The sequence below is a fragment of the Cervus elaphus genome, chromosome 32 (assembly GCF_910594005.1).
Source record: "Cervus elaphus chromosome 32, mCerEla1.1, whole genome shotgun sequence".
Classification (NCBI taxonomy): Eukaryota; Metazoa; Chordata; class Mammalia; order Artiodactyla; family Cervidae; genus Cervus; species Cervus elaphus.
In genome coordinates, this window is record NC_057846.1 from 40,042,464 (window position 1) to 40,059,228 (window position 16,765).

The 16,765-nt window shown below is 47.8% G+C and overlaps 1 protein-coding gene across 2 annotated transcripts in view; it reads right to left on the bottom strand.

The window, feature by feature from the left end:
* Positions 1-4,518: 4,518 nt before the first annotated feature.
* Positions 4,519-16,765, bottom strand: part of RAB11FIP1 (RAB11 family interacting protein 1) — a 35,883-nt gene continuing 23,636 nt past the window's right edge. For both annotated transcript variants that reach the window (XM_043893709.1, XM_043893710.1), the window contains 2 exons: positions 16,186-16,294; positions 4,519-7,898 (listed from right to left, as the gene is read on the bottom strand). In XM_043893709.1, coding sequence (XP_043749644.1) covers positions 7,680-7,898; positions 16,186-16,294 — 328 coding nt within the window. In that variant the 3' untranslated portion in view covers positions 4,519-7,679. The remainder of the gene's footprint in view (positions 7,899-16,185; positions 16,295-16,765) is intronic.

The following is a 16,765-nucleotide window of genomic DNA, read 5'->3' on the forward strand; positions in this document are numbered from 1 at the left end:
AATAGAATGTATGATTCTATTCAGTTACACAGATAATTAGTGTATTCTTTTAGGCAACAGAGAGTCTAGGTATGAGCCCTGGTGCTCTTCCATCCAGGGGGCCTGGTTTTCCAGTTGGTATGTCGTTCCCATAGATACTGGGCATAGAGCTCAAAGTCCACAGTCTGGCCCAAGATGGAGTCCTCCTTTCAAGATGGAGCCTGTTCTGTCTGTTTCCTCTTTCAAGGGAACTAAAATTCCACAAGCCATGTGGTGTGGCATAAATACATAAATAAAATAAAATAAAACTTGAAAGTTTTAGAATCAATTGTGTCTGAAAAATAAGACAATTGAGTTAAAATTACAAAGAACCAAAAAAAAAATTACAAAGAACCGTGGCCAGCCCCTCTGACTCCAAGAAAACAGATGGGAGTTATCATAGCCAGTGCTGAAAGTATGTGGGGAATTTCTGCTTCTCAGTTTGATCTTGGAGAATTTCAGGCAGGCTCTGGCATTAGCAGATTTTAGATGTTAGTTTCAGACAGTGTAATCGACATCCTTACTGGGAGGGTAAACAGGTCCCTAAAAGGAACATAACTGGCCCTGGAAGTATGTCTTTACATTCCGATAGAGATGCCGCTCATCCCAATTTTGTGCAGATCATGAACCTAATTGCATTTTTTTTTTTTTTTTGAAGTGGGATTTCACTACAGAGTCATCTTCCCATGACAGAAGCCTTGAAATTCTGCTTTCCCTGACAGTTTTCATAGTAAAGTAGAAGCAGTTTTATGATCCAGCAATTCTGGGGCTTCCCAGGTGGTGCAGTGGTAAAGAATCTGCCTGCAATGCGAGAGACACAGGAGACTCAGGTTCAATCCCTGGATCAGAAGATCCCCTGGAGGAAGAAATGGCAACCCACTCCAGTATTTTTGCCTGGAAAATCCTATGGACAGAGGCGCCTGGCAGACTATAGTCCATGGGGTCCCAAAGAGTCAGACATGATTGAGCACACACACAGCTAGCAACTCCAGGGGTGGAGGGGTAATTCTCTTCCAGCCACAAGTGTGTGATGGCGTCAGAGAGTCTCACTCTCAGACGCAAACAGGCTGGGAGGTAGGCAGGATCCAGGCCAGAAGATGGCGCGCTCTACTAAGACATACAAGTCTAGGGTTTGCGTTCTCACGAAGAAAACCATTTATTTAGGAAATTCATTTGTCTTTCTCTGGGAAATCAGGACATACACATCTTCCTTGGTGCCTTTCCGTCTGATACAAACTCTACTAAGATTTAGGGCTTTCCTGGTGGCTCAGACAGTAAAGACTCTGCCTGCAATGCAGGCGACCCGGGTTAAGAATTAAGCGTCCTTGGTGATGATCTGTTTAACAGATGCTTCTCAAAGCCCTCTCCCCAGCTCCTCCCCAGGCCTGTGAAGCTGGAGCCACATTTCTGTCCCTAAGGCCAGAGCCCACGGGTACTTGGCACATTGGCTTTTGGAATGCTGAGTGCCCAGATGGGTTGAATTAGAGCAGAAAGCTACTAAGGAGGGAAGGCCACTGGAAAGGATGCCTCAGACGTGATCCAGATGTGAAATACTGACCTGGAGGCCAGAGTTCTTTCGAGAGGAGGCCAGAAAGGAAGGCACTGGTGTCCTCACAGAAGGCCCCTGGCCAGTCATCTCTGGTTATATGTGTGTATTCATTAGTGGTCTGCCTGTCTGACTTTGTTACGAGTCTCCCTGGGCATGATCTGGCTGTCTCATCCCTGTGTCCCAGGAGCGCCGGTTACACCAGAAGGCTGTTCAGCTCCTGTGGACACCCGTCCTGGGTAGGCCGGTCAGAGGCCACGCATAGATGGAATTCCTCAGAGGCAGGATCATTCCTAATCTGGAGTGAGTAACTGTGGGGAGGTGGGGTTGGGCTTCTCTCAAGGCCTCACCCTGGGCTTCTTCCAGCTCAGATGACTCTCTCACCCAGTTTCACTCTGAGCCTGGAGGACCCACTCTCCTCGCCACCCTGGGCCTTGGAGCTTTTCCCCATCACTGCAGCTTTTCAGCAGATGCTGATTCTCTTCTAACAACCGTGGTGACATGACCTCAGTCCAGGGCATGACCAGGGCCCTCGCTCATATTCACTTTCCCCTTTCCTGTTGTTTATTCTCTCCCTCCCCCTGGCTGAGGATCGCTGTGTTGGGTTTCTTGATCTCCCAGGAACAAAGGCACCTGGAAACTCTGAGGAGCTGGCCACAGGCCTAGAGCTCAAAGACAGCCAGAACTTCCCTCCTCAGGAGCCGTGGCTTATATGGCTTTGTCTTGAGTGGGCTTGAGTCACGTGGGCTCCACTTTCCCTGCCTGCTCCCATCCTTCGGTATTCCAGGTCACTCAGAATATTATCTCCTTGGCACCCGAAGTAATCCTAGACTGGATGTCCAAAGACGTTTTCTGAATAGGGCCTGAAAAGCAAATATTTAGGTTTGGTGAATGCGAAAGTTTTTATTTTAACCGCTCAAGTCTGCTTTTGCAGCATGGACTCAGCCATAGACAATTACTGAGACACAGACAATGAACTCAGCTGTATCCCAAGAAAATTGTGTAGACAATGAAATTTGAATGTCATGAATTACTGTTATTTTGATTGTTAAAAGAAATGTAAAAATCTCCAGTATCCAGAACAATGCTGTTGACTACCGTCATCACTCTGGCCATTTGATCTCTAGACTTGTTCATCCCACATTAAAAAAAAGAAAAAAGGAAAAATCATCCTTGTTTTTTGTTGTTGTTGGAGTTGTACTTTTTTTTTTTTTTTTTTGGCTGCACTGAATGGCTTATAGGGATCTTAGTTCCTTGAAGAGGGATTGAACCCAGGACCATGGCAGTGAAAGTACAGTGTCCTTCCCCTGGACTACCAGAGAACTACCAGGAAAAATCACCCATGGTTTGAGGGCCACATGAACAAGAGTGAGGCCATAGTTTGACACCTGTTCTAGAACCCCAGGTGGGATAGGTGAGGAGTTCAAATCCTTTCTTAACTACCTGCTGTGGGACCCCAGGCAAACTCCAGTTCTGACGCCTCTGAAAGTCTCCGTTTTCTCATCTGCACAATGGAGATATTATCTACCTTGATGAGAACTGGAAACAGTGCTGAGTGAAATGCAGGAACTCAATAAACAGGCCTTCCTTTTGTGGTCAAGTTTCAGCCTGAAGTGAGCACTTGATGTGCACGGACGGAGCAGCTTCCTCTCAGTTCTGAGGGCCTGCCGGTTTCACCAGGGTGACTGTTTCTAGGGCTCAGGATACAGGTGTGTGTAAGATAGTCAAACATCACAAGGCCACATGAGGACATCTTCCCTCAGATTTTGTGGCTTTGGGAGCCCCTGGCCCCAGAGAGCTCACCTTAGAGCTTTGAACTCGAATACAAAGAGATTGCTCCCACCTTCTCAGGACGGGGAGACTGCAGAGTCCAAAAGATGGCACCCCCGATCGGCTCGGAGGCAGGGTCTGAGGGCTGGGAATGTGCATGATGCTGATGCTTTGGCTGTGGTCAGAGTGGGAACGGTACCCTGTGATGTGTTCCATGGGGAGGTGGGCAGGGTGCCCCCCCTCAAAAGCAAGGGAGATGAATCTCAGGGGAGAGTTGGGGGTCATTTGTACAAACATTCCTTCCTTGGAGACCCTTTCCAGAGAGCTTTTTGGTTGTTTGGACCAAACCTGGAAAGTTGTATGTTTTAAGAGAAACCTTTGTATCATTTTACACGGTGGTTCCACCATCCACATCCGCTTGGGTAACCAGACCCCTCCACCCAAACCAGGGAGGCCCTCGGGAAGCTTCCCCAGCCCCACCCAGGAGCTACCCAGGCCCACCTGCATCTGTCCATCTACAATGTGACTTTCATCCCTAAGAGCATCTCCTCCGTTCGGAGAGCTTGGGACCCTTGGTTGAGGCAGGCAGACCTCTCACTTCTTCGGGGAAGGGTTGGAGATTAGTAGAATGAGCTCAGGAGGAGTCTTTTACAGCCATGATCCCCTCTACTCAGAAATGATTGAGCTATGTTTGTGGAACCAGAGACCTGGCTCCTAGATCTGGGCAGTCCTCAATGCAGGGTGAATTCAAATGAAGCTCCAAAAGTCAGGATTTCGCTCTCTGGGGAATCAGTGGGGCGGGGGTGAAGAGGTGTGTGTGTGGTGGGAGGGGAGGTGGCACAGGGTGGAGGCAAATCAAAAAAGTGGCCTTGTTCATCTGCTCAGCTTAAGGAAAAGGTGGCAGCTTGTACCACTAGGGACAGGAAATTCAAACAATGTCCAGCTGATAAACGCCAGAGTTCCCTCCAGCCCAAAATATGGGGTGTGTCATAGGGAGGTCATCACAGATGTCCCAACACCCGCAGGAGAAACTGCGCTAGGGCCCTTGGGTGCCAGAGAGAGTGGCGGCAGCAGGAACCCAGGCGAGAGACCCATGGGTGACCCACTGGTCACCCCCTAAGAGAGACTCTGCAGGAAGCCAGAAATTCTTATCGCACCCATACAAAAAACCACAGACACAAAACTTTGAAAGGTAGTACCAGGACCATTTTATTTAGTGTTGTAGGAAATTTTTAGGTTACTTCTCAAAAACAAAAGCAAAGAAATTCAAAATTCCCAAAGTAACAAGGCAGGAGATAAGAATTCTATAATCCAGAAAAGCTGGGTGAGCTTTCAATCAGAGGGAGGAAGAGGTCACGTCAGTAGCTCACACAACAGCTACAGAGGAAACCACAGGGTTGAGATTGGTGTAGAAATTGGAGGTTAAGCTCTCCACGCCCCCGAAGGCAACAGATCTTTCAGCCTGGAGGAACCATTCGTCAGTGAATGGGTCTTAAAGAGAAGGGGCACCGGGGGTGAAAATTGTGCCTAATTTTACATCAAGTTGCCTCTGACCTTCAATCTGGCAGGTGGCTGCGGGTCATGGACCCTTCCCACTCCATGCCCTTCTGAGCTCCCACCGTCAGCAGAGCTGGAAACCACACACATGTGCCACTCACTGCCCACACACCCTCCACTCCGGGTCAAGGGTTATTCATGTGGCGAAGGGCAGACTTTCTTGCTCTTCCATTCTGCTCCCTGGGGAGGCTAACCCACAGGAAATAAAAGGGGTGGGCAGGACATGTGTCAAAGCCCAACGACAGAGATGATATGGAACAACTGGGCAAAGGATTAACTTTTTCTTTCCAGATGCTGACCTCCAGTGCAAGGTCATCACAGCTGTTTGGTATTTTATTGGATGCTTCCTTGAAGTACTGACTGGTCTTCTGGGGCGGGGGCGGGGGGTGGGGCAGCCAGGCAGGGCCAAGAAAGAGCTGCTCCTGCTTCTGCACGGCATGGCCTCCTCCCAGGACCCATCAGTTCAGTAAGCATTCTCAGCAGCTAGAGGCTAAACCGGACTCTCCTGGTTTACACCTAGACAGCTGGGTGTAAGCCCTCAGACCCACAGTGGCTGCAGGAGCTCCAGCCCTCCAGTCCACCTGCCCCTGTGAACAGCTCAGAGCTGGCTCCAGCTTTCCCAACTGAGTTCTCCCTCACAGTAGAGTCCTCAAGGACAGGTGTTAACTGGCGTCCTTGAGCGGTGCAGGAATGCTACCCGTGGAATTTTTTTTCCAGCAGTTGGTAGAAACCAGACACTCTTGAAGTTGATTGTCCTTCATTCTCCAGAGTTCTCGAGTGGCATCTCAGAGCAGAGGAATTTGCTCTCTTAAACACGGACCGGGTCCCATCCCCAAGGTCCTAGCAGCAGATCTCCCACAATGAAAAGTTCTCGGGAAGAACTCGGGTCTCCACGTGAGCTCTTCCCGGGAGAAACCACTCAGAGCCCCCGCCACCCAGGGCACGAGGGTTATCACAGTCCAAGTACACTGACATCAGGTAAAAAACATTGCATAACAAATATATACACGTGTGTCTCTGGAGTTCAAGCGAACATCCAGTTCTCTTTATAGGGATGTAAATAAATCTCGTAGCGCTACAAAAATAACAAGTCGTCTGAGAGGTTTACAGTGGTCCCCAGTATGGAGGAGGGTATTAAATAAAACAGCTATCATAATTAAAAGTGAATTAGTTCAATCAAGTTACAGTATCATCCTTCAGATTAAAGTGCTCTGATATTAACTAATGTGGCAGCAAACATGATCCTGAGAAGGAATCCCACTGCCAGCCATCTTGCCTCTTAACTTTAATACAACAAGAATGAACACAGAGAGAGCTCCGTTTAATAACTGCTCTCTCCTCAAGCCCTGCCCACGCCCTTGGCCTATGACATTCTCTCCCGAGGAGAGATGTCAGGATTTGATGAGATTCTGTCTCAACTGGAACAAAAAAAAAAAAAAGAGTAATATAGAAAACATTCTAATATCGGGTTACTAACAATGAAATTACCTGAAGAGTCTGAGTTGTTTAGTCGCTAAGTCATGTCCGACTCTTTGCGACCCCGTGGACTGTAGCTCATCAGGCTCCTCTGTCCGTGGGATTCTCCAGGCAAGAATACTAGAGTGGGTTGCCATTTCCTTCTCCAGGGGATCTTCCCCACCCAGGGATTGAACCCCCATCTCCTGCATTGGCAGGAGGACTCCTTACCGCTGAGCCACCAGGGAAGCCCCAAAGAATCTGAACTGATGCTATTAGTTAAGAAGGGGTCCTAGTTTTTTTTAAAAATGTGTGTTAATCTAGTTTTAAAAACACAGCCATCTAAAAATAGGTATCATCTTGCTCTTCACAATGTTATACCAAGGGGGGAAAATGCCAGGAAGAGCTGCCAAGGAAACCAGGGAGCCAAGTGAAGGCGTGGGGGAGAGGGCCAACAGACCCCCTGCCATAGCTCCACACCTGGTAGAACCATTTTAGCAAGTGCCTGGAGCCCTCGATCGATAATCAAGGCACTGTCTCGGCCACTCCAGTCACAGGGACCCTGCGATCACCAGAGGAGGGGCTCTGACAAACCCCCTCGAGGGCAAAGTGACTCTAAGTCCCCTGGTCTGCTTCCCGTACCTCCACAGACAGGCCCTCTCCATTGATAAAGAGCATATTTTAAAGGCTACTGTGGTGTAGAGGCTGATGTCTGGAAAAGGTGGCTTGTTATAAATCTCAAAGGCACACTCTGCACTCCTCTGCTCCAGTCGAAACAAAAGACCAAGTCCGAGGAGTCAAGTAGGTTTACACGGTATCAAAAAATTTAGCATCTGCAGCCAAAACGCCACGCCTGAGCTACTCAAATGCCAAGAAGGTATGTGCAACACAGCCCCGATTGCCTGGTCCTTGTCATCTCACCCCAAACTTTAAAGACCGGGGGTGGCGGGGGGGTCGGGGAGATGTACTTTAAAAATCTCAAATTCAAAGAAACAAAACCACAATGTTTGAAATACATTAATTAATACCCACCCAGCGCCATCTGAACCTCGGGCCAGGATCAGATCTTATGACCATGTCTCCGGTCGGGGCATAAAATATTTACAACGTGGTTAAAGGCACAGTGGCATTTAAAAATAAAACCCTGGGAATGGACAGTGGAAAGATCCATTGTAGTCATTGACCTGGCTTCCGTGGGTGGGGGGGACTCCTGCCAGATAACCTGGGAGGGAGATGGCAATCTGTGCCCGGCTCTTGGGCACAGCGAGTCCTCGGCCTCGGGAGCTAGTGTCGACAGACCCACAGCAGAGTCTCAATGCTGGAGGCCGGCGGCTCACATCTTTCCTGCTTTTTTGCCGACCTGAGAGGGAACCCGGAGGATGTTCGGGGTCTCCTCCATGACCCTGACCAGCAGGTTGTCGATGTAGTCTTCCAGTTGGCGCACCTGACATTCCTTCTTGCTGATCGTTTCCTTCTGTTTGAGGACCAGCTGAATGAGCTCGTCGTGGGTCAGCTGCGCATAGGCAAACGCGGGGTCCGAGGGCTTGTATTTCTTTGGTGGGGGCCAGGGGAGAGGCGACAAGAAAATTGACAAAGTCAGCCAAGAGGTCAAACATCTCAGAGAAATACAGGGACTCCCTTGGTGGCCAGTAGCTAAGACTCCACGCTCCCAATGCAGGGGACCCAGGTTCGGTCCCCAGCCAGGGAACTAGATCCCACATGCTGCAAATGAGAGTTCACGTGCCACAACTAAAGATCCTGTGTGGCACAGCTAAAACCTGGCGTAGCCAAATAAATATTTATGACAAATAACTGTTTGTAAGTAAATAAATAAAAGAAATATAGAAGAGGTAGCTTTTAGTGATTGAGTCTATGATCTGAGTCTCCTAGGAATTCATTTTCAATTTCAGTGGAAACCTATGACAGATGAAGCTTTCTGTAAAGGGCCAGAGAGTCAGTATCTCAGGATGCCCAGGCCACAGATGGTCTTTGCTGCGCATTCGTCTTTGTCGTTTGGTTTTTTGTTTCAAGACCTTTTCTTTCTTTCTTTTTCTCCCTTTTGGGCCTACCATGAGGTTGGTATATTTAACTTATATTTCACTTATTTGCAGAGTACATCATGAGAAATGCTGGACTGGATGAAGCACAAGCTGGAATCAAGATTGCCGGGAAAAATATCAATAACCTCAGACATGCAGATGACACCACCCTTACGGCAGAAAGTGAAGAACTAAAGAATCTCTTGAAGAAAGTGAAAGGGGAGAGTGAAAAAGTCGGCTTAAAACTCAACACTCAGAAAACTAAGAACATGGCATCTGGTCCCATCACTTCACGGCAAATAGATGGGGAAACAATGGAAACAGTGACAGACTTTATTTTCTTGGGCTCCAAAATCACTGCAGATGGCGACTGCAGCCATGAAATTAAAAGACGCTTGCTCCTTGGAAGAAAAGCCATGAGCAACCTAGACAGCATGTTAAAAAGCAGAGACATTACTTTGCCAACGAAAGTCTGTTTAGTCAAAGCTATGGGTTTTCCAGGAGTCATGGAAGGATGTGAGAGTTGGACTGTAAAGAAAGCTGAGCGCCAAAGAATTGATGCTTTTGAACTATGGTGTTGGAGAAGACTCTTGAGAGTCCCTTGGACTGCAAGGAGATCCAACCAGTCCATCCTAAAGGAGATCAGTCCTGAATACTCATTGGAAGGACTGATGCTGAAGCTGAAACTCCAATACTTTTGGCCACCTGATGCAAAGAGCTGACTCATTTGAAAAGACCCTGATGCTGGGAAAGATTGAAGGCAAGAGAGGAAGGGGACAACAGAGGATGAGATGGCTGAATGGCATCACTGACTCAATGGACATGAGTTAAACTCTGGGAGTTGGTGATGGACAGGGAGGCCTGGCATGCTGCAGTCCATGGGGTGGCAAAGAGTTGGGCACAACTGAGCGACTGAACTGAGGTTGGTGGGATCTTATTTCCCCACCCAGGGACTGAACCCGGGCCCTCAACGGTGAAAGTGCAGAGTCCTAACCATGGGACCGCTGGGGAATGACCGATTCAAAGTGTGAAAATCATACTTGACTCACAGGCTGCAGACCCCTGGACTAGCCTCTAGGCCTGGGGTTTAGAGACATCACCACTGGAGGCCTGTGAACACCAGAACTGGCACAACCAGGTATCCAATCAGACCCGAGCCCCAGGCCGAGGGGACCCGTGAAGAAACGCTAGCAGCAGACGACGCAGTAGGCAACACTCTCCTCCCAGTACAATACATGGACGTTTATCCCAGACGGTCTGCTACTGCCTCCACGATGCTCAGGAGTCCTGGCAATTAGGAGGACGGCCTGGGAGACCCCAGTCTAAGTCATCTCATTCTCAAAACCTACGCAGAGGCAAAGCCAAGGGCCACCACACAGCCATTGGTGGCACCCCATCGGGGTCCCGTGGCCGCGGCCGCCCCCTCCTGACCAGACCAGGAGCCCCAGGGATTATGATCATTACCTGGGAGGCCTGGAGTCTGACTGCAAACTGCTCAGGCCCCAACCACAAGGAGACACAAGACAAGCGTTATGTAAACTAACATGTACCCAGTCTCCAGAAAGATGGGGGAAAAAAATACCCAAACTGACTTTTCCTGAAGTCTGTGACTCAGGTTCGAAAGTTGAAAGAGACAAGGTCACGGGGCAACCTCAAGACAGTTTTGCCTGCAGAGTTCTGAGGTAATCATGGTTTCAACACCGTGAGGGTGGTGAGTTTCACTGAGGAAGGCCTAGAACCACCTGCTCCTCAGGAGCAGGTGAACCATGACACAACACGAGAGATGGCCCTGTTCAGTCCAGTGATGCAAACTGCCAGCACAGCGGCCAGAGTTCCAGAGAAATGTTGTCCCTCTTGTCCCGGCTACAAGGAACAGCACAATGATGGCTACTGACTTGGAAACACTCCTGAGACTTCCACACACGCAGCAGGCTGAACTTCACACAGGAGGCCTAGAAAAAGGTGAGACGCTGGTGGCTGTTGTTTAGTGGCTAAGTCGCGTCCTACTCTTTTGCGACCCCAGGGACTGTAGCCCACCAAGCTCCTCTGTCCATGGAATTTCCCAGGCAAAGAATACTGGAGTGGGTTGCCGTTTCCTCCTCCAGGGGATCTTTCTGACCCAGGGATCGAACTCATGTCTTCAGCATTGCAGGTGGGTTCTTTACCACTGAGCCACCAGGGAAGCCCCTGAGATGCTGGGCCACTTGTCAAAAACTGTTTCTCTGTTTTAACCTATTTTTTTTTTTTTTTTTAGCTTGTTGAAGGCAGACACTCACAGGGTCCCCCACTCTGGACCTCCATCATCCTATTTGTGACTTTCAAAACAACCCTTTCGGGCTTCCCTTCTGGCTCAGCTGGTAAAGAATCCGCCTACAATGCGGGAGACCTAGGTTCGATTCTTGGGTTGGGAAGATCCCCTGGAGAAGGGAACAGCTACCCACTCCAGTACTCTGGCCTGGAGAATTCCATAGTCCTTGGGGTCGCAAAGAATCAGAGTGATATATGGCAGAAATCAAAACAACCCTTTCAAAAAAGTTGCATGTCTGGGAAAGAACTCTGGAGATTGGTTGTGCAACAACACGAATGTCCTTAACACTGCTGAAATGGACACTTAAAAACAGTTGAGGGAGTAAATTTTATGTTATGTTTATTTGATCACAAGTTTTTTTTTCAAAGTGGCACGTCTGTTTACACATCCTACCAAGAAAACAAGTAGTCTTTGTAAAAACAATAGCCAAGAATATATCCTCAAGGAGTTTTAGATTATACCTCTGACACAGAAGGATTTTATCTGTTCAACAATATTGATTATAGGACTTCCCTGGTGGCGCGCGGATAGGAATCCACTTGCCAATGCAGGAGACACGGGTTCCACCCCTGGTCGGGGAAGATCCCACGTGCTGTGGAGCAACTGAACCTGCACACCACAACTCCTGAGCCCGTGGTCTAGGCCCCGCCAGGCACGACCACCGAAGCCCACAGGGCCGTGGGCTTCCCTAATAGGAGCGCAGTCACCACAAGAAGAGCAGCCCCCCTCGCTGCAACTAGAGAGCCCTCGGGCAGCAACGGAGACCCAGGGCAGCAGAAAATAAATAGATAACCTCCTCTTAAAAAAAAATATATTGATTACAGAAGGCGTTCGCCGGAGCGTCTGGGAGATAGAAGCAGAGGCGGACACCTGGAGGGAGAGTGCTCCTCGGGAGGAGGCGCCAGGCCCCCACAGGGTCTGACACATCTGGGGCTTCACCTGGTGCAGGGCATCAGGGTCCAGGGGGACACGGCGTGCTCCAAGAGCTGGACAAACCAGAGGCCGTGGCTGCCCGGGTGATGGGGGCAAGCTTCAAAGATGGAGTGGTAACCTCTGACCCAGACTCTGGAGATGAATTAACATTAATTGTCTGTTCATGTTTCACAGAAAACAACCAAGTTCTGTAAGGCAATTATTCTTCAATTAAAAAATAAATTAAAAAAAAAAAAAAAGAGAAAAAAAAAAATAATAAATTAATTAAAAAAATTAATTTTGCCCACAATAACAGGATCGTGTTTTGAACTGTAAAAGGAATAATTTATTTATCATAGAAAATCATGTCAATGTATGGCAAAAACCACTACAATATTGTAAAGTAATTAGCCTCCAACTAATAAAAATAAATGAAAAGAAAAAAAAAAAAAGAAAATCTCACATCCAGAAGAGGGGAAAAAGTTATTACCCATAACTCCAACACCTAACACTTGGGTCTCTTATTGGTAATGGGCGTTCTTTGTGATAACTTTAGCCTCATACAGAATCAAGTTTTATGGCTTTTGAAAATTGGGTATTTTGTGAGCATTTTCCCATCATTAAATTTTAGAAAAATTGCTTTTTAAATGGATGATTTAAACTTAATTGTATTTTAACCATCTCTCTGTTGCTGGTCATTTAAGTTAGTTTCAGTTTTCACAATTATATAAGAACATACTTAAAGGCGTGAACATAAATCTTCGGTCATATCCCTAAACATTTCCTTAAGACCCAGGCATAGAACTGAAATGGCATGCATACTGAAGTTACCTCCTGAGTGTTAGTCGCTTAGTCGTGTCCGACTCTTTGTGACCCCATAGACTGTAACCCACCAGGCTCTTCAGTCCATGGGATTTTCCAGGCAAGAATATTGGAGTGGGTTGCCATTCCCTTCTCCAAGGGATCTTCCTGATCCAAGGGTCAAACCCAGTTCTCCCACACTGCAGGCAGACTCTTCTCCATCTAAGGCAACAGGGAAGACTAGCGGTACCTCCTACAAACTGTCAAACAGCTCTTCCATTTGGATTCTATAATCTGAAGAAGAAATGATGCAGGACTTTGAAGTCATCAGAAATTCCTGTTTATGTGACGACTAAAAAAATTAAAAAGCAATCCAGCAGTCACAGAAAGTGAGCAAGGGCCATGGAGCGGAAGAGGTGCAAAGAAAATACCCATTAACTCAGGAAACAATGGTGCCCATCATCATGTATTTCCTTCCTTCCGGGACTTTCACATTGGACTTTGCCCCCATCGTTTTACCAATAATGACGTATATTCACGTTGGTCTTCCACTTTTCCCATATAATTTGACAGAAGACTTTTTGGCTCTACTTGGCTGTGCTATTTTTAAATGGAAGTGTGGAAGCCACCTGAATAAATAACACATTCCTAGTTATTAATCATCTACAAAAGATGATGGCCCTAACACAATAACCAAAAAAGAAAAAAAAAAAAGCCACTATAGTAATGATTCAGCTAGGTTTCCATAACTTTAGCCATGCAATTTCTTTCCCTAATCTCTCTCTCACTTTGCAACATTCCAAAGAGTAGTTATTTTTATAAGTACTGTTTATGCCTTAGTACAAAGCATCTATTCTATGGCCAGCCAATGGCAGTCTCCAGGAACCTTTCCTTATTTACTCAGAGGATTTACTAGGTCTGGTCCGGGACCAACAGCTCTGTGACAGCCAGGCAGAGGGGCAGCACTGGGGCTTACAGATCATGAGCAACATAAGTAACGGCTGCCTTTGTTTTAAGGCAAGTTACTATCAGTCGGGGCCTGGAGATAAGCCCCTGGTTAAGTGAGCCTGGACCAGTAAACAGAGGGGACCAAGGGTCTTGCTGACTTCCCGAAAGCTGGGTGTTTGTTTCTCTTTGGAGCCGAGCTGCATTCCACAGTTAAAGGAAGAGGGGTGGGGAGCTGCGAGATGACCCTGGGTTTCGTTATCGTCCCTTTCGTGCTATTCTTTTGCCCAATTTCCTGGTAAATATCATACATGCCAGGAAGACAAGTGCTGCTTCTTCTAACACAACCAAAGAAGCCAGCCGAGCTGGGCTGGTGAAGTTACAGCCAGTCCATCTTTAGGCTCGGGCTAAAAGATCATAGGTACACAGTTCTGGCTCCAGTTGATCATTTTCAGACAGATGCCCCATTAGCACAGACTATAGGGAGGAGAAGGCAAGATGGCTGGAAGATGCTAAGTGGTTTTCAGCAACAGTTCCTTATTACCACTCTGCCTCTTGACCCAGAACTCAGATCTCTGGCTTTCAGTGGACGACCTTCAGCCCAGTTCCTAGAGGCAAAGATGCAACAGAGCCAGAGGCATCAGCCATCACCCCGCACTTAAAAATACCTGCAGGAGTGAACGAGATGTGAGCAAAAGTTTTGTTTTTAAAAAACACAAAAACTGGGACTTCCCTGGTGGTCCAGTGGTTTAGAGTCCGCGCTTCCACTGCAAGAGGCACAGGTTTGATCCCTGCTCAGGGAACTTAGATCCTGTACGCTGAGTGGTGTGCCCCTGCATTGGCCCAAAAAAGAGGAAAAAAAAAAAACAACCCACAAAAACTATTTGACATCCTGGAGTCCCTGGGACTGTACAATCTATGATTGAGTGAAACTTCTAGACACCTGCAGTAAAACAGAAATGAAGTTTATGTCTCCCAACTGTAGTCTGCAGGGTCGGTTAGGAAACACGTGTTTCCACGTGCCTGAAACACAACACACCTCGGCTCATTAACATTCTCCTGTCACTCACAGATCATTCTCCTCCATCCGTGTGACAATGAGTCAAAGACGAAGAGGTTGGTAGCAAGGCAGGACTCAATCCCTCTGGTTCTAGAACCGGAAAGGGCAGGATGGAGACACTCCCCAGCAGAACTCATGGGGGTGGGAGGTGGGGGGTGGTTTTGGTTTTGGGGGGAGGAGCTGCTTTTTTCAGTGGTAGCCACTCAAGCTTTTTAAAGAGCAGAGATCCTCTCATCAAGCAATAGTCTTCCTGGAAATTCAGCTTAAGGAAGTCAACTACGAGAAGGGAAAAGTCCTATGCAAGAAATATGTTATTCATATTGAAAAAAAAGAGAACAAGCTAAATAGCCAATTACCCAACTGGGGAGTGGGTAAGTATAGACTAGAATAACCATTTCAAAGAATAATTAAGTAGCAACGTACACAAGTGTGTATGATAAAAACTAAGCGAACAAGAGGATTTCAGAGGGTTTCCACGCAGGCGATGGGGCTGGAGACCCATCCTTCTGCTACTATCTTACATTCATCAGAGGACACTGAGGCATATGAACGGGAGGTTGATAAACAGCAGGAGGTTGCATGGCCTGAAATGAATTCCTCACACATTTCCTGCTAACTGTGAAGGGGAAAAAATAGCTACTCTGCACTGAAGAACCTAGTGCATGCACACCACCTAACCTAAGTCACCAAGTTAACACCCCGCTAAATGGACAGGGTGCCGTGGGCCGTTTACAGGATGCACTGGGACGGGCGTGTTGTTCCTATAGTTAATACCTGCTGAGAAGGCCCAGTCTCCACCAAACCACGAGGAGACGTCAGGCAAATCCAAACGGGAAAATTCTACCCAACAACTGATCTAAACTCTTGAAAAAAGTCAACGTCTCCAAAGACAAAAAAAAAGCCAAGGAACTGTTCCAGAATAAAGGAGATCCTCAAGATAAGACATCAGGGTCTCTCGGTGACGCTGGACTGGAAAACAAAGAAGAGAGGCCACCACTGGGACAAACTGGTGACGTTGAAATACAGATGACAAAAAAAAAAAAAAAAAATGAAATACAGATGACAGATGAGAAAACAGTGTGATATGCCTGTTAAATTTCTTCATTTCAATAAATGTCCTTATTCTTAGGAACTACACACTTAAGTATTTAGGAGTAAAAGGAATAAAACGTGGGCAAGTTACTCTCAAATAATTCAGGGCAGGGGGGTGGAAATGTATGTAGATACAAAGAGAATGGAGAAGGTGAGGGTGATAGAGCAAATCTGGTGAAATGCCCACAAGCTGGGGATTGGGGTGAAAGGCCTACAGGAGTTCTTTGTGCTATGCTTGCAACTTTTTTCAAGTTTGAAATCACTTCAGAATAAAGTTACAAAAAAAAGTCTATCTGTGCCACAGTTACAACTACAAGAATTTTACCTTCTTGCCAAAAGATAGGAAAAGACGCATGGGAAAAAGCAGAATGTCTGATGGGCATGACCGGGGCGGGGGAGGGGGTGACATTTTCTTCTCATTAAAAAGAAGTACTGGTTGCCAATCGTGTTGCCTGATACACACACACACACAAATCCAACAACAGCCAAATAAATAACTGAGGGGAAAAGCTGAGTATGCCATGGGAGGTGCATGGGCTTCCAAAGATCATCCAAAGACAGAGACGTGTGGTTGAGTCATCCTGGGGTTCCCCACTGCCCCCAGGAGCTGTCTGCCGTGGTGACTCAGACAGAGGGTTTTCAAGATCCCTAACTAACCTGCCTGCTCCCAGAGAAGACATACCTTCATCCCGGCTTCGTTGATCAAGTTCTCACTCATGATCGCAGCAATTCCCGAGGTGGAGTTAGTGACCTTGGGGGCTGTCGTGTTCATGGGCTTCACGGGATGAAGTCTGGAAGAGAAGGGGGAAGGGACCCTTAGACCTGCGGAGACGGCAGCACTGAGGGACCGCCTCTCTCGGGGGTGGCAGCCAGCAAGGCAGGCAGCAGGGGAGCCTGGAGACAAGGGCTCACACCTCGGCCCCGACACACGCCGAGGCTCCTTCGGGAAGGGAGGCAGCCACACATGCACCAGTCAAGCCCCAGACACCGCTCGCGGATGGGTGTCCTGACCTTCTCCCGGGACCCTCGGCCTCGCTAAGCAACGTCAGGAGAACCCTGAAGACAGTCTCCTAGTCTTGGAGGCAACTGCGGTCCAAGCCTCCGCCCTGGAGCCCTGCAGAGCTCCGACAGACAAGCCAGCTTCCCACCGGGCGGGGTTTTTATAGAATAAGCTGTCCGCCTGGCTGGCTTTTCCCACTCAAGTCTCAGCTGGCCTCTGAGACCAGGAAAGAGAACTCGGCTCCCGATGCTTCTCTGCAAGG